Source organism: Triticum dicoccoides, chromosome 7A, assembly GCF_002162155.2.
Source record: "Triticum dicoccoides isolate Atlit2015 ecotype Zavitan chromosome 7A, WEW_v2.0, whole genome shotgun sequence".
Taxonomy (NCBI): domain Eukaryota; kingdom Viridiplantae; phylum Streptophyta; class Magnoliopsida; order Poales; family Poaceae; genus Triticum; species Triticum dicoccoides.
In genome coordinates, this window is record NC_041392.1 from 354,291,243 (window position 1) to 354,304,385 (window position 13,143).

General features: G+C 44.9%; 1 protein-coding gene across 2 annotated transcripts in view; it reads left to right on the forward strand.

Moving 5' to 3' along the window:
• Positions 1–5,931: 5,931 nt before the first annotated feature.
• The window catches only part of LOC119331572 (serine/threonine-protein kinase STY13-like), a 13,448-nt gene continuing 6,236 nt past the window's right edge, over positions 5,932–13,143 (forward strand). Inside the window, exons 1-2 of one of the 2 annotated variants that reach the window (XM_037604736.1) lie at positions 5,932–6,126; positions 6,460–7,452. In XM_037604736.1, coding sequence (XP_037460633.1) covers positions 6,542–7,452 — 911 coding nt within the window. In that variant the 5' untranslated portion in view covers positions 5,932–6,126; positions 6,460–6,541. The remainder of the gene's footprint in view (positions 6,127–6,459; positions 7,453–13,143) is intronic. The other variant, XM_037604735.1, reaches the window with a different exon arrangement.

A 13,143-nucleotide genomic window follows, 5' to 3' on the forward strand; every position in this document is an offset into this window, starting at 1 on the left:
CCCAATACCTTGCTTTTCCCTTTGTCAGCGTAGGTGATATGCTTCAGATGTGATGGAGATAAAGTAGTGTCCATCAATAGGTTCTTGTCACCGGTCATGTGATTTGTACATCCACTATCGAGGACCCACTCAGTGGCTTTGGGTTGATCATCCTGCAGATGAATTAGTGCATCTTACAAACTCATATACTTCTTTAATGAAGAATATGACATCATATTCATCAGATCAATTTCATCAAACAATACAACAGATATAGCAGTATGAGGATGTGAGAAATGAAAATTCATTTCTTCATGATTAGTTTGCGTCCTTTAAAGCATATTCAGGTCTCCAGCAAATTCATCAGACGTTCATGTTCGTCTGGAGACCTGACCCTGCATAAGAGATTAGTTCTTTTTCTTCACCACCCACATCTGGAAAGGTGGCAAAGAGTTCATCATTCTGCGAGCTCCATAAGAAAAGGTGGCATAGAAGCCAGTCCACTTTGTTTCACAAAAGAGGGGTTAGAGTAAGCATATGAATAAGCAGAGAAATTCTTAGAGGACTTATGAACATAATGATTTGAAGAATAATGCACGTATTCATAGCCCTTAGGCTTTCCGTGTGAAACAGAAGGGTTAGCACGATGATGTTCATATGAGGATTTTGATCCATATGAGGACTTTGGTCCACGTGAGGAATTTTGTCCATATGAGGACTTGGATCGATATGAAGACCTTGGTCCATATGAAGACTTTGATCTGGGGTTCCTATTCTTCACAGGTGGTATCATGATGACATTCACCTGAAGACTTCCAAGGCACCTTTTGGGAACCCAGATTTTCTTCATAGGGGGACCGTTCCTGCAGTTAGTTCCAACATGTCTAGCAAATACTTCACCATTTTGATTTTTGAACAGTTTATAATTGGAGTCAAATGACTCATCAGAAGAATATGAACATTGACATGTAAAGCCAGATAAAGTGGATGGATCTACGGAAGGTCCCTTTGCAGCAACCCATGGGGTTTTGGGATACTGCTCAGGTTTCTAGTAGGTCCCATCAGCATTGAGTTTCCTATCAAAGGCAATACCCTCTTTCCTAGGGTTCCTGTTGAGGATCTGTTTTTTAAGCACATCACAAAGAGCCTGATGCCCTTTGGGGCTTTTGTACATGCCTGTCACATACAATTCCTTCAACCCTGCATTTTCAGTGATACTAGTGGTATCCTCAGATGAGGAATTTGTGATAACAGAGATAGTTGAAGAATTTGCAGCAATAGAAGCATTTGAACTTTCAGGTGAAGAATTAGCAGATTCTCGTTCAATGCATTTCAAACATGGTGGAATGAATTCAACATGGGCAGAACTGATCTGTTGAGCAAGCAATGAATCACGTTCCTTCTGAAGATCTTCATAACTCACCCTTAGCTGCTCAAGATCTTGCTTTCTTTGAAGAAATTCATAAGAAAGTTTCTCATGATCAGCTAAGAGAGTGTTATGATGACTCTGAAGGTTGTCAAACTTAGTCTAAAGTCTCTGAAGATTTTCAGTCAAAGTTTGAGTTAGATCCATTTCTTCACCCAATAGGCCATCGCTTTTGTCTAGCATATTTTGAACCTTTTCGAAAGTCTTTTGTTGTTTCACAGCAATCTTAGCAAGTTTAGAATAGCTAGGCTTGAGGTTTTCATCAGATTCATCCTCACTTGATTCAGAGGAAGGATATTTGAGTACCTTGGCACCTTTTGCCATGAAGCAATAGATGGGAGCGTAGTCATCATCGTCATCGTCAGCAGTGTTGGGAAGTCATTTTCCTCAGAATTGAAGATGGACTTGCTGATGAAAGCAGTAGCGAGGGCCAGGCTTGCCACACCAGAGTCTAACTCCTCAGATTCCTCCTCTTCCTCATTTTCCTCAGATTCGGCTTTAGGGTCCATTTCCTTGCCAATGAATGCCTGAGCCTTTTTGGAGCTGCTCTTCTTGTGAGATGTAGACTTTGAAGATTTTGACGATGACGACTTTGAAGATTTCTTCTTCTTCTTTGAGTCCTCAGAACTGTAATCCTTGTAGTTCTTCTTCTTTGATTCCTTCTCCCATTGAGGACAATTAGTAATGTAGTGACCAAGTTTCTTACATTTGTGGCAAGTTCTTTTCTTATAGTCACGAGATGAGGAATTTGATCTCATGTCATCACCTCTTGAGGATTTACCAAAGCGACAACATCTTCATAACTTCTGGAATTTCCCCACGAGCATTGCTAACTCCTGACTCAGTTCTTCAGGATCACCAAGACTGCTACCAGAATCCTCTCCTTCAGATTCAGAGACTGCCTTGGCCTTTAGTGCGCGTGATCTGCCATAGCTCGTTCCATAGAGATCTCTCTTCTCAGCAAGTTGGAACTCATGAGTATTTGGCCTCTCGAGGATATTAGCAGGATCAAGTGACTTGTAGTCTCCACGTTCTTGAATCATCAGTGCAAGAGTGTCAAATGAGGAATCAAGCAATCTCAACAATCTCTTCACCACCTCATGGTCGGTGATGTCAGTGGCACCATGTGCTTGAAGCTCATTTGAATGTCAGTGAGGCGATCGAAGGTTTGCTGAACATTTTCATTGTCGAGTCTTTTGAAGTGGTTGAAGAGATTGAGAAGAACATCAACTCGAGAGTCACGTTGAGTTGAGACTCCTTTGTTGACCTTTGACAGCCTATCCCAGATAAGCTTAGCTGTCTCCAAAGCACTCACTCTGCCATACTGCCTTTGCTTAGATGGTCACATATGATATTCTTCGCTTGAGAGTCGATTTGCTTGAATCTCTTCACATCAATAGTGTTAATGGTAGGAGTGACGGAGGGAACACCATTTTCCACAACATACCAGAGATCACTGTCAATTGCCTCAAGATGCATTCGCATCTTATTCTTCTAGTAGGGGTAATCCATCCCATCGAAGGTAGGACACCCAGCCGAGACCTTGATCATGCCTGCAGTCGACATAACTAAAACTCCAGATGGTTAAACCAAAATCACATAGAATAAGGGAGTACCTTGTTCTGATACCAATTAAAAGTGCATTATATCGACTAGAGGGAGGGTGAATAGGCGATTTTTACAAATTCGTCACTGAGGGAATTCAAGGTGAGGAATTTCCCAAGTCACGAATGACTAACAGCGGAATAAGTACTCAGATGCAAGCGTAATAGAGCAGTATCACAGTTATCACGATGAAATGAAAACAAGCACAGAGTACAAGTAGCGTAAACACAGGATAAGCAGGCTGAAGACAAAGTGACTAAAGAATTAGGATTGAGGAAATTGAGAAAGTCTTCAGTCAAAGTCTTCAAACAGTAATGATTAAATACTTCTACACAAGAATGAGAAAATGAAAGGGTTGAGAAAATAGAACTAGTAGCTTAATGAAGACGATGATTTGGTAGACCAGTTCCAACTACTGTGACAGTCGTACGTCTGGTTGGAGCGGCTAGGTATTTAAACCCGAGGACACAGTCCCGGACACACAGTCCTCGCCGTATTCTCCTTGAGCTAAGGTCACACAGACCTTGCCCAATCACTTGCGGTAAGTCTTCAGGTGACTTCCAAACCTTCACAAACTCAGTCACTCGGCGACCCACAATTTTCTCTTGGATGCTCTAGACCATGATGCCTAACCGTCCGGAGGATGCACAGTCATCAAAGGTAACAAGCGTCGGTTCCACACAGGAACAATCTCTTCAGTGATGCTCAATCACTTTGGGTTTGTAGGTGTTTGGGTTTGGGTTTGGGTTTTTCACACTTGATGATTTTCGCTCAAAGTCCCGGGAGGATGGGATGCTCTCAATGACAAGTGCCAGTTTCTCTTAGAGCAGCTAACCATCTAGTGGTGTAGGGGGCGGCTATTTATAGCCTAGGGAGCAGCCCGACATGATAAGACATAAATGCCCTTGAATGATATGGCCGTTAGGTGGATAGATATTTTGGGACAGCTGGCGCATAACACAACAACGGTCAGATATTTGAGTATCAAATTTCTCAGGGTTATCATGTTCCTCACTGGTAGGCAATCCGCACTGGCGAATTCCTAACTCCCCAGTCAGAACAAATTCCTCATAGACCAGAAGATCTTCGTCTCTGTCACTGAAGAATTTAATTGAACTATATGAGATTTTCAATGGCTTCACTCGAAAGGATTGGGTAGGTGTAGGATTTTGAGATGAGCATCACTTGGAAGCTTTCCCTTAGTTTTACCTCGACCCCCTTTAACAGTACGGTGTTTCCTATGACTCAAGAGAGAGAAAATAAAACTACGAAAACAAAAGTCTTCATGCTTCATATTCCTCGCATGAATATCAAGTCTTCACGGTCACACCAATTTCTTCACTTTCAAAGTCCTCAAGAAAACCAAAGTCTTTAGCTGAAGACATTCATTTTTAGGGGCCGACTTTCATCGTAAATATCAAACTCCTCATAGATTTATAGGCCTGTGTACACTTACAAACACATTAGTCCCTTAACCTATAAGTCTTCAATACACCAAAAACACTAAGGGGCACTAGATGCACTTACAGAAACCGAGTTTAGTGTGGGGCTTCTCTTCCCGTCATCACTTGATGCCTCCTCCTCATCATCATCCAAATCAATTGTTCGCTTGCGTTGCTCATATTCAAATCATCCATATCATCATGCTTCTTCCATTCTCATCATCCTTCAATGATTCATAACAATGAGGCAAGGTAAATGGTCTTCCTTTCTTGATCTTCCCTTTCTTGCTCTTCTTCTCTTCTCCTTTGAACAAGTTTTGTGCAATATTGAACTACATAAAAACAAAACAAGTTAGCACTACAAACACCAACAACAAGCATGATGAACATGGATGAAATGGCACTTACCCTGTCTTCATCATTAGTGCCACTTGGGGTCAACTTGTCAACCGCCATCTTCATTGGTATAGTGCCTCCTCTTCCTTTCGGTGCGTCGACAATGCCCTCACCATCCTCGTCCACCTCGAACTCATGGTCGAAATGCATGTCATTGGTTTGAGACCAATGTGAATTGTTGGAGCCAACACCCATAGTTGACATATATGCCTCATCGTTGAAACTACAAAGTATATACAACGAAGCAAATAAGCTATTTATATGTATGCATTCAAAAAGTAAACTACAACAACAAAGTTGGCGAAATTTGATACCTTTGGGCCATTTCCTCGAACACCTTGTGCGTGTCGGCCGCCGGCTCAACAAGTGAGCTCGCCGGCGCTTCGGTAGCCGCCGCGCCCGTCGCACGCCATGCAAGCTTCTTCCTCGACGACTTCGAGGAGCCTGAGCCGTCCGCCGCCTTGTTCTTCTTCGTGGATACCTTGCCTTTCTTTGACCGTGCCGCATTTGGGAGCTTCGAGAGGGGGCACGTGGCTTCACGGCGGGCGCCGGCGTGACGCTACCCGCCGCCGAGGTCATCTGTGGTGGCATGAAAAGGCCGCGCGTGATGCCGGTGCTTGGAGGAGCTCCGACGGAGGCGAAGCCAAAGCTCCCCGAGCTAGGGTTTGCGGCGGCGGCGGCCGCGGAGGGGTCGCGGGTGTAGGAAGGGGTGAGAGGGGTGCCGGCGCGGGCGTCCATCGGGTCAATTCGCTGCCGGCGGCGCGGGCGGGGCGAAGGTGGCGCGGTGGAGAGAGTGTGACGCGAGCATTCGAGTGTGCGGCGCGCGGAAGCAGGCGCACAAAATACACAACGCGCGATGACGATTCGGACCGCGCGCCCCACTCTATATGCCACGCGCGTCTAACTCTATATGCCGCGCACGCTTGTTGCGCGTCCGCTAAAACTCTTATATCGATTGCTTGCACTAAAAAACAAATTTACAAAGGGCGCTTATTTAGCGCGACTGTTAGAGATGCTATCACGCCAAAATTATGGCCGGCATAACCAAAGGCGCTATTTTTGGCCTAAAAGCGCCCTTGGGCTAACCCTCCTCTCTCTCTCTCACACACAACAGCTGACCCTGTCCCCTGCGGCCCTCATCCCGACGCCGCGGCTCCGGGGGCTCCCGATCGAGGCCCGGATCGCTGGAATCCGTGCGGCGCCGAGGTCGCGTGGGGTGCGAATTGGAAGCAGCGAGCTGTACTTCCGGACCCGAAAAGCGGGCAGTTCCGGGGTAAGGTTTGGCTCGCCATCTCTTGTTTCGTGCCGGAGCTTGATTTGGTCCTGGATGCGGTTTGGTGCTTCGGGTTCCTTTGGTTTAGGTCGCTGTTGAGGGTTCGATTTGGTCTGGGCAAGGGTCTATTCGGAGCGAAGTCTGAGCCTGCAAGGATTATTTTGTGTGTTCTTTCAGGGATTAGGATGTTCCTCCTCGTGGATTTTGTGTTTTTCTTGCTGTATCGTATCGATTTTATGCTTGCGTGCTGGCAGTTGTGGCAATTGTATAGCTTGCAGGATGAAGACGAAAACTTTAGCTTATTGTCACTTCTAATCTCCGTTGGGTTCTCTCTGCAGGCAATCGCCTTTGGGTGGACTGTGTGAGGGAGAAAGGGAAGAGCGGAAAGGTTGCCGGAGCTCAGGCTTTGGTTATCTGAGAATGATGGAAGCGGGCAAGTTCCCCGGGATAATTGGTGCCGTAAGCGGCCAGGACGGTGGCGTCAACTTCTGCGACATGGCATACTACCAGAAGCTAGGGGAGGGCTCCACCATGTCCATTGATAGCCTTAACAGCATGCAGACCAGCATGCACGGTGGTTCCATAATGTCTGTGGACAACAGTAGTGTTGGTTCTACTGACTCGCGTACTGGGATGCTTAACCATCCTAGCCACAGGGGAGCTGTTGCTGTGGTCAGCTACTCGGTTGGGAACAGCATTTTCCGTCCTGGGCGGGTGTCTCATGCCTTGAGTGATGATGCGTTGGCACAGGCTTTGATGGACACTAGATTCCCGACTGAGACACTCAAGGATTATGAGGAATGGACCATTGATTTGGGGAAGCTCCACATGGGATTGCCCTTTGCACAAGGCGCATTTGGGAAGCTATACAGGGGGACCTACAATGGGATGGATGTTGCCATTAAGCTTTTGGAGAGGCCCGAGGCTGACCCCGCACAAGCTCAGCTGCTGGAGCAACAGTTTGTGCAAGAAGTTATGATGCTTGCAGAATTAAGGCATCCAAATATAGTCAAGTTCGTTGGCGCATGCAGGAAGCCAATAGTTTGGTGCATTGTCACAGGGTATGCAAAGGGTGGATCTGTTAGGAATTTCCTGAATAGGAGGCAGAACAGGTCTGTTCCACTGAAGCTGGCAGTGAAGCAGGCACTAGATGTTGCACGTGGCATGGCTTATGTTCATGGCCTTGGGTTCATCCACAGAGATCTTAAGTCAGATAACCTCTTGATTTCTGGTGATAAATCGATCAAGATCGCTGACTTCGGAGTTGCTAGGATTGAAGTGAAGACCGAGGGGATGACACCTGAAACAGGAACATACCGTTGGATGGCTCCGTAAGTTGAACAAACTGCTCTTTATCTTGCTTATTCCTGTTAGTAGTGATGTTACTCTAAATAGGCAATTATGCTTCATTTCCTGACATTGCCATCACTCAAGACCATAGTTCGGATCTAATTATACCTTCTTTTGGGAGATGGGCAAGAACCAATTGGTAGCCAACCAATTGATAGCCAATTTTCTAGACTTGCCAACAATTGGCATCAAACCAACTAGGCTTGTATTACCTGGTGGTACATCTCAGCCAGGAATATTTGGTTGGTCTTAACTACAGGATATTTCAAACTGATTTTGTTCATAATATTCTACTACTATGAGATAAATAGAATGCTACTATGGTTTGCTTTAGGTTATTCTCTTATTGCTTTGACCTTGTCATTCTCTCATTAGCTCTTGATGCAAAACTAAGCTATCATTCTAATCCACTTTTAGGGAGGGGAATGGCCGCTGCAGGGTAATTTTATCTGTACATCTGAATTTAGTCACTAGACATGTAAAACTTATTTGCTAGACTAGCAAAAAGGCCCGTGCATTGCAACGGGGTTCAAATCAAGCTACTGAGATCATATAATGTATAGCCCACCTTGTTTATTCAAAATCAAATAAAACTGGCCGCTGGTTGCACTTAACAATTATTCATGCTAATATAATACATTTAGTTGATGGCTTACATGAGACAAGCTTTAGAGACAACATTTTATTCCAAAACTCTTAGTTTAAATTTAGCATTTGAAATTTTCGTTATTCGTCGCATAAATACAAATTGTGACTCTGTTTTTGTTTGGGATTTTCATTTTAGACTAACAATACATTAACCATTAGATTAGAAATTGTTCTTCTGAAATTAGTATGGCATGTGACTGCTCCAGCAGAATACATAAACCAATTTAATTTAAATAACACAACAAACAATTACAAAAAACAGGTGGGCTGCCTAGCCATGTAATCTACGATGTGCCGTGAACTGCACTGCAAATCTCTTGTACGCATATCCTGAAACAAAGGATCATCAATAAACTTTAGTATCTTGGAAGGAGAATTATGGAGGTATATACAATAAAGTAAGTTTAGTAGTGACTTTAGAGCCATTGGTCTATAACTGGCAGGCTCAGTAGTTGGTAAGAAACACCTTTTTTTAGTTAGACAAAAGGTATGTAAACTCGTAAAGTTAGCGAGTGTTATCAGCTAGCATCATGGCCATCTCTGCTTGCATCCATCCCTCGAACATGCTATAATGTAGTACGAAATAAATAATTTTTGATGAACAGAAAGTAAATAATGAGTGAACAAAGGTGTTAAGCATAATAATCAATAAAAAGCATGAAGTTCTTCAGCAAGCCTAGACCTGTCAGTGTAAATGTATGAAATTCTGTCTACACACTTTGCATACCATTCTCTGTCTACACATTTTGCATACCATTCTCTGTGTCATCCCGTCTCACCTACACTGTTCTGTACCCTGCCAATATCCTATCCATCAAAATTTTTCCCATGACAATATCTAGCCCTTTGTTGTTAGATGGCTAAAAATCAACTTGGCTAAGCCCTCAACGGTGCTGGTCTGCATAGCAAGAACATGATGGTGCTTGACAACATTCAAAGTTGGACATTGGGTCGCACAATGCCTCTGATTCAGAACAGAGCGATGGTGGTACCGTGAGCGTGGTGCTCGTGTTGCCCATGGTGCACATACCTCAACATGTAGGTATAGAACTATAAATATCCTGATTTGCTGGCATCGCTATCGTCGACAGTGTCATTGATTATGTGCCAAAGCTAGCAGGTCTCATCTACCACTGCTACTACGGCGACCGCGAGTCCGCGGCTACATGCATACTACATGGCCAGTAGTCCCGCACTACAATACATCATGCAGTGCTGACCAACAGCAGCACATGTGTGAATAAATTAGGGTAGGATCTGGGAGGCGTGATTTACATCCAGAACAAACGCGCCGCCACTTAGATCGAAGTTAGTGATTGGAGTTTGGAGATTTTTTTGTTGTGTAGCTGAGGGGAGGAGGATTGCTAGTCGTATGGAACGAACAGGAATCAGACTTTTGATCTTAATTGTGCAGCCCAAAATCCACGGACGTTGAAGTCATGCATGAGCAGCAGAAGCACCTTGCAGGAAACTACTTGTGAGCACCATGCTGTCATGGGCCATCGGCTACGGCCATGCCCCACACTCTTTCGGCTTGGGATCTCCTTCCCCAAAGAGAAGGTCCGCCAGATCAGAAACCACTCCTTAGAAGAGCCGGCGTCCAGTTGTCGGTCCAGACCTAGGCTTAGGCGGCCAACTACGCTACAGCCCCTTTATAAAAATCCATAATCTCGTCTACAACTCCAAAGAAAGAGCCACCAAGGAGGGTTGTGGTCGTCTCCGCCGGCTCATCGCCTCGATGGCCTGGAGCAACCGTCCGTGGCTTGCCGCCGCTGCTCGCTGTCGTCTGTGCACCACCGCTCTCCCCACTGCGCTGCGTCTTCACCTGAGGCCCTCCGTGTCCGTGGCGATTCCGTGACCAAGACCCACCTCCTATCTTCTTCCTCGTGCACGGGAACAGGCCGTCCCAAATATTTCCTCCATCTGGCTGACGAGCTGGGCGCCTCCTCGTCCCTGACCTCTGGGCGCCGCCTCCCCTCGTGTTTGATCTCGATGGATGTCAACTCGGTCCCATCTCGTGTCCTTGATCAACTGCTTTTTCCTGTTTGTGTGGAGACCTTTTACGTACCAAAACGCTTCCTCCTGATTAACAGGAACAATGGAAAATCGACTTAGTACAAGTACGTACAAAGACGCTTCCTCCTGATTAACTGGAACAACGGAAAACCAAAGAGAACTATGAAAGGTTTGTCCCTTCTTTATTAATGAGCGTTCCTTCTCCAGGTCCAGCCCCACCACTTTCCTTTCCTTACTCATTATTCCTTTCCTTATTTCCAGCCCCACCAGCATAGGACGCAACGAATCCACGCAACACTCATTTCTTTCCTTATTCCTTTCCTTATTTCTCGCACGTCTTCCTTATTTCTTTGTATCAATCCTTTCCTTCCTTTGTTGCTTATTACTCCCTCCGTCCCAAAATACAAGATGTTTTTTGACACTAAAATAGTGTCAAAAAACGTCTTACATTTTGGGACGGAGGGAGTAATTCCTAAGATGGCTCCTTGATACCATTGAAATTAAAACATATATAAATCGAAAGAATTCTATTTAAGAGGGTGAGGTGGGATAAATCGAAAGATGGCTCCTTGATACCCTGGTGATGGGCCGGCCCATAGTCTCCATCCATCCAGTACGTCCATCTAGATTTTATCTCTATTGAAGAATAAAAGTGCTACCCGGTGGACTGGTTATCGTGCGCGTTGTCAACAGGGTGGTCCTGAGTTCAAATCACAGCCGTGCGAATTAATTTTTTGTGCGGAAGCACATGTAAGGTTTACCTATTATTAAGGGGTGACGGAAGAAAAACAAAAAACCTACCTCCTTTCAAATCTCAGCCGTCAATCTTTATGATTAACGTAAAATCGACGGATGTAAAAGGATAACGTATGGAGAAGTATGAAAGCCTCCGTCCTTTATTATTAGGTATAGGTATAGATATAGATATAGATATAGATATGTAAGACTTATTTGGCTTTCTTGCCTTAAGCCATTATCTCCTGTTTGGTTGACCAGCTATGGTTGTTCAATCCTGTACACTCTTGCTGCTATTACCCAGTTTTTTAAGTTTTTCCAAGAGTGGAGATCCATTTCTGGAAGACACTAAAATGTTAAATGCAGGTCCTGTATAAAAAGGTGAGTTAGCAGTATCTGATCAAATAACTCAACTCTGTAGACATAGTTTCTTCTGTGACCAAAATTTCCTCTTTTGGTCTTTCAGAAGTCACCTTAACTTGTGTATTATCATGCTTGTTTTGTTCGCAGGATTATACTATCTTCCCCTAACAATGGAACAAAAATCCTGTGAAACTTTGTTTATTTCCCTCTGCATAGTCCCATAGTTTCAGACTGAAAATCTGCCAGACCCCGTGACCAAGACTATATGAATCTAGCAGAGGAAATCATATGGGAAGCCGAGGTTGGCGCTTGGAACCAACCACACTGCCAATTGCCATCTCCTCTCGAAGAGCCTGGAATCGTTGGTTCATCAATCCCCATCAGGAACCACATCCGACAAGGGAATCATGATTCCCACACAAGTTCTAGAGGACATGGGTGATGAAATCCCATACAATACAACGAGTCGCTTAACCCCGTAATTTGGATAACCCACTTAACGGTATCAAGAATCTACCCACGACGCACACTTCATAACATAGACGCATTGCGGACGTTTTGGGGTATGAATAAAGTCGGCATCACAACATTACCGCTGCTGCCAATATATTAATATAGCAAAAGCTCATACATGGAGCAAGATAGCAAATTTATTACATTTATAGATCAGATGACCTAACATCTCATCATACATCAGTGGAAACGAAGTAGCGTCTGAGTACAGACAAATTTAATAGCATTTGCGTAAGAGGCTGAAAGATAAACAAGATCTCATCCACGAGGACTCAGGCTGCCACGTGGGACCTCCTATCTACTCGTTGTTGACATCAGTGAAGTCCACGTACTAACCACCAAGTGGATCCATAAAATCCTCTGCAACAAGTTGGTTTGAAAAACAAGGTGACTGCATCATGTACACCGCAGGACTTAAATCATATCTGTTCTAAGGATGCACCCTTCTCAAAGAAGGGTATGTGGTTTTGAGCGGCAAGAACACTACAACTTGTGTCTCTTAGAATAAGGTAAGAGGGCGCGTAAGAACCATCTAGGTTATTATCCTAACCGCCACATCATAACACTATCTTGTATCACCCCCTCGCATCTCTCACTAGGAAGCAGTCCCAAGACATTGGTAAGTTGGTAAGTTTTATAGATTATTGATGGAACTCGTTCTATGTTACTAACAAGTCATTAATGATTAGTTGAAGTTCTATAATCGAGTACAAAATCTCCAAGTCGTCCATAACTGCGGACATTGTTTATAAGGCGTCTCGCCTTGGACACTTAGGCAGTAAGGCGCCTGCCAGCGCCTTACAATTATGCCCACTTTAAGCGCTTAGGCGTCAGGGCACTTGGTGCTTGCCTTAGGCCGCCTTACTGCCTTATGAACAATGGCGGACATGGCTATTCAAATAAATTTATCCCTTTAGGGGTGCACCAAGTTACTCATACGTTCGATCATCCCTTGATGCATGCGGGTAGCACACCTCACGTGGTGAGCCAGTGGAGGTGATTGACTCGACACTTTCCCTTCGCTGCGGACAAATCCAAGAAGCCACCCAAACTGAGTTGTACCCGAATTGAGAGTCTGGCCATAGCTTCAAGTTGGACCTAGACGGTGTGAGCGAGAATAGGGATCGGCTAGGTCGCAGGCTGACCGCCTGCCGCGCCACATTCCTATATGTATGTATCGTACCATTCATCATTGTCATCGTAACAAAGATCGAAAACATGCAAATGCAACTATGTGTATGCCAAATGGATAGCCTGAACTAGGTGTGGCCCTTGGATAGGTCTAGTAAGGTATTGGGCCAAGTGTCAGCGCTCCGGGGGGCGTGGTCTCCTGGGCATGTTAACATGGCCGACCTGAACGTTGTGGCAGCCCAAGGGGTGCGGATGACTCGGTAGGT